The sequence below is a fragment of the Drosophila miranda genome, chromosome 4, assembly GCF_003369915.1.
Source record: "Drosophila miranda strain MSH22 chromosome 4, D.miranda_PacBio2.1, whole genome shotgun sequence".
Lineage (NCBI taxonomy): Eukaryota > Metazoa > Arthropoda > Insecta > Diptera > Drosophilidae > Drosophila > Drosophila miranda.
In genome coordinates this window covers 1,356,017-1,360,585 of record NC_046677.1, presented here as the reverse complement: position 1 = coordinate 1,360,585, position 4,569 = coordinate 1,356,017, and the positions used below count along the sequence as shown (strand labels likewise).

Genomic DNA, 4,569 nt, shown 5'->3' with positions numbered 1-4,569 from the left:
AATCATTTTTAGTGTGGCCATACATAAATATAAACCATAAGAATATATTATTCTGCATTTATATTCAAATACCTTCTAAATTTTATCAATATTAATTCAAGTTCAATACTCTAATAATTAACTTAGAAAAAAAACATATAAATTTTCTTTTTAAGAATACATAACTACATATATACAAAAAGCTTAAAATAAAATAACTTCATTAGATTACGTTATTTTTCAAAAGGAGGGAGCATACTACAGCTCATATTAAATTAAATATAATATACACATTCACATAAAGTATTCATTATTTCGAATACCCACTGTACCGACGGTACTTAAAGAATACACACTGTAACACTTTGTTGCAGTGTTTACGTAACAATAAAGTCCCAGACATTCTGGGTGATCGTATTACGATTCACTCAAGAATGCCTCGAGCGACCCAAGTGCAGCGTCAGCATGTTCCTATGACTTGACGGCACTAATATACATGCATCCACACATATATCTTCCCTCGCGCTCTCGCTGCCAACAGCGCTGAGCATATTCACACATATACATACTAACATATAAGAGATAAGAACACATAGTTCTGCCGCTCCGCTGCCGGCGTCACTGGCAGCGCAGCTCCGCGGCTTTTGGCTTATGAAAGCCCAAACACAATTGTTAAATTTAGTCAACAAGAACCAACAAATCAGATCGGAGGGATAACTCCCGAAAGATCAAAATAAACAAATACACATATATTTTTACATAGTATTACACTTCTTTCCACAGTACATGGGCGTTTACAGTCAAATAATCCTCAGAAGTTCGAGACTTGATGTGAAGTGTGCCGAATCCCCTTGTGGTGTCGGCTTTTACTGAAGATATTCCCGAAACAAGGATGCGTGATTGTGAACGTGCCAACCCAAGAGCGTGAATGCAACGTTCCGATATATACGAGAGTTCTGAGCCAGTATCCAATAAGAGGCGACATGTTATGTAGTCCCCATTTGCGTTTTTAACATAAACCAATGCCGTGGGTAATGTGCTTCTGTTCAATCCTTTTGCTTGAGTAGATTGTGCAGAGCCTTGCGCACATACAATCGATGGTGTGCCCTCTGCTTGGGCAATGTGACTTGAAGTCACCGAAGTGTTATAATGCGCGTTTGAATTGCTCTGATTCTCCCCTTTTGTTTGCGCAAAGGTCCCGATAATACCCGATGTAGTATCTGGTAAATGGAGTAGTGAATGGTGATGACCTTTGCATTTCTTACATGTGTATTTTGATTTACAATTGTTGCTCAAATGACCAGGCTTCAAACAATTATAGCATAGATTTTTATCTTTTACAAAAGAGCGCCTTTGCAAACCTGTCATTTCCAAAAATTGTGGACAGCCATACAGAATGTGTTCTGTTGAATGGCATTTGGTGCAGTTGCTGCCTTCAACTGCCACCATCGAGTGTGTGATTCTTTTTGATTTGTCCCCGTGAGTTACTGTTTTCCCTTTAGACGCAGGCTCCCCTTTGCTTAGTTCCAATTCCTCGCAACGAGCATCCAAGAACTTGAAGAAGTCGTCGAGACTGGGTGAGTCTTTATCCAAACTGCGTTCAATCCACCTGCGCCTCGTGTCGGCATCAAGTTTTTCCAGTGCTAGATATATAATCCAACAGTCGCGTCCCGTTTGATTCACGGCGTCCAGACCACGTACAATTTCGTTTGCACCGTCGGACACTTTACGCAAAATCGCCGCATCAATTTTAGTAGTTGTGGGCAACCTCATAAATTGTTCCAAAAACGAGTTTACGATATGCCTCGGCCGATTGTACCTTTCCTTGAGACGTTCCCATGCAGTGTTGTAAGCAGTGTCCGTGATCGCCAAATGTCGTAGCAAGTTGGCAGCCTCATCGATAAGTAGTGTTTTCAAATGATGAAACTTCTGTGTGTTCGTCAAATGCTGCTTGCTATGAATTGTACTTTCATAGATATCCTGAAATGCTGGCCACTCTGTGTAGCTGCCAGCGAACCGTTTGATCTGAATTTTGGGCAATTCGCTCTGTATTGGTGTGACCGCACCAACTGCAGAATTCGAATTCACCGCGCCTCTAAACTCGACGCTCTCGATCTCTCCAGCAGCACGCATAGACATGTTCGTCGTGTTCTGGTTTGCAGCTAACTGTTCAAATAGCTGTTGTTGTTGTTGTAGCAGGCTGAGTACTGCGTTGTTGTTTAGATGAAGCTTTCTGCTGCCATCCCCGTTGATCGTTGCAGTTGTAGTTGGTTGTACTAACCCCTTTTTCTCCAAAATCATTGCATGTGCAAATAGATACTTTTCCTCGTAGAGTGCATTGTCTTCCTCTGGATCCCCATACCCATCCACGTGTTCGAGAAGGGCTATGGAATCTTGCGAGAACTCTTTCCAAGCCGATTGGAGCAGTTCCATCCGTGAGGTGACCTTTGCCGTTGTATTGGGTTCCTCCCGTTCAGCCCAAGACAATGAGCGTGTGATAATGGCCTAGAGTCTGCCACGGGCTTTTACCAATGCCTTTAATTGTTCCATTGTCAACAATTTTGAATTAACACCAAAGCACACAAAACTGTTCAAGAATCCGGCTCGAAGGACCAAAGAATGTTCACGAATAATATGCTCGACGGATTTGATTTTAGTGGACTGTATTTATTTTGTTCTTATCCAGTTCGATGTCTATTTGGTACTGAAAAATGCCGTCGCAGCGGCGGTAAGAATATGTGTGTATACAAATTTTCGTCTCTTCCATTCTCTTTTTGTTCTCTTTTGGCGATGGTTCTTCGCTTAGCGATGGACTTGTTATGCGTTCCTCAACAGAAACAATAGCAAGGCAAAACATGGAAGAAGCAGCAGCAAAACAAGCAAGACATTACAATTTGCGAAAGCGAGCATGGAAACCAAAAATAGGGGACCTGGTATGGGTACGAACGCACCCACTATCGAAAAAAATCGACAAAACAACAGCGAAACTAGAACCGAAATACACCGGTCCGTGTAAGGTACTCGAACTAACCTCACCAGTGATTACAACAGTACAAGATACGACAACGAACAAAAACTACGGGCACACGTCTCACAACTAAAACCAGCAAAAATAGAGGAAGAAAACACAATAACGATGCCATCTCTCTACCTTTTCAGAAAGATGGAAAATAATGAAAATAAATTCGACATTTCGGCCCGGAAATTTAAGGAGAGGATGGCACAGGCCAGCCACAAAAACCGTGCGGCAAAACTACTATCGGCCGCCCCCCCACTCAGCTCACGGATGAGAACATCAGTAACAAAAGTGTCAGCACCCAGGAAAACAGCCAAAACCAAGACGATGGAAACCACGGCAGGACAGCGCGAGACACAAGGAGAACCAGTAGCAACATACAAGGAAGTAATCCCAACAAAGAACAGGATCAGCTGGGCAAACCAGGCCAACCAACAGGATCAAACGGCACGAAGAGTCAGCGAACAAGTCACGAAGCTTTCCTTGGCCAAAAAAGTGGAAGACGAAGAATCCGACAGGGGCGTGCTGGACCTACACCCCGAGTGGCCAACGCCGGAACCGGAACCATGTAAGCCCAGACAGAGGGGTACCATCCCGAGGGAACGGAACGCTCCGCATAGCTTCGAGCTATCGGACGCATTAATCAAAATCATCAAAGCGAAACTCGAAGACCGCCCGAAACACACGCAAAGACGGTTCAAACTATGGAACGAGGAACAGGAGGCGTGCTGGGTCAAGATCGGCCGAGCTGGAGATGTCCGCATCGGCACCTGGTTCCGGGCGACACAAGGAAAGACAACCGAAAACGCCACACTGGGAAAGGAGGGGGGAGTGTGACGCCCAGCGCCAGGAAGACCATGCACCGGCGCCACAAGCACCACAACAAGACATTAGAAACACTAAGACAAGCCATGAAGACTAAACGATAAGTATTAGTAGGATAAGTAGAACATAAGCGACAATACATGATAAAAGAAATAAGTATAAATAAACAAACAATAAAGAAAACACGAAAGATACATAAAACCAACCACAGATGATCACCACCAATGAGCCCAGAGCACAGCCACCCACGGTCACACCCACAGCTGACCGCCCCAAGTGTGACCATAACCCAAGCACCAACGGGCACACTATCAGTCGATCCGTACAAACGCGTTAGGGACACATCAGCACAACGCGCTAGGGACATGCCGTACAGATCAGCTGCTTTTCGGAAATAAAAGGGGCGCCGCCAGAGCGATCAGCATCGGCTCCGGCCAGTGGAGAGGTAAGCATCAGTAGCAGCCACCAGCAGCCCCAGCAATCCTCCCATCCTCCTCGGAGCGCATTAAACCTCCGCCGCCTTTCCTCTCTTCGGAGCGCATTAACCCTCCGCAACCTTTCTTCTCCTCGGAGCGCATTTGACCTCCGCAAAATTTATTTTCCTCGGAGCGCATTAACCCTCCGCAACATTTCTTCTCCTCGGAGCGCATTTGACCTCCGCAACATTTATTCTCCTCGGAGCGCATAAACCCTCCGCAACATTTCTTCTCATCGGAGCGCATTAGACGTCCGCAACATTTATTCTCCTC

At 45.0% G+C, this 4,569-nt stretch overlaps 1 protein-coding gene across 2 annotated transcripts; it reads left to right on the top strand.

Annotated features, from left to right (window-relative positions):
• The first annotated feature begins 674 nt into the window (after positions 1-674).
• LOC117188960 lies at positions 675-4,027 on the top strand. 2 transcript variants are annotated; one of them, XM_033393642.1, is made up of 2 exons: positions 675-2,996; positions 3,139-4,027. In XM_033393642.1, the coding sequence occupies exon 2, from the start codon at positions 3,143-3,145 to the stop codon at positions 3,830-3,832; it is 690 nt and encodes a 229-aa protein (XP_033249533.1). In that variant the 5' UTR covers positions 675-2,996; positions 3,139-3,142; the 3' UTR covers positions 3,833-4,027. The 2 variants fall into 2 exon arrangements, with proteins under 2 accessions (XP_033249533.1, XP_033249534.1); XM_033393643.1 differs by having other exon boundaries at positions 1,467-1,556.
• The last annotated feature ends 542 nt before the right edge of the window (positions 4,028-4,569 follow it).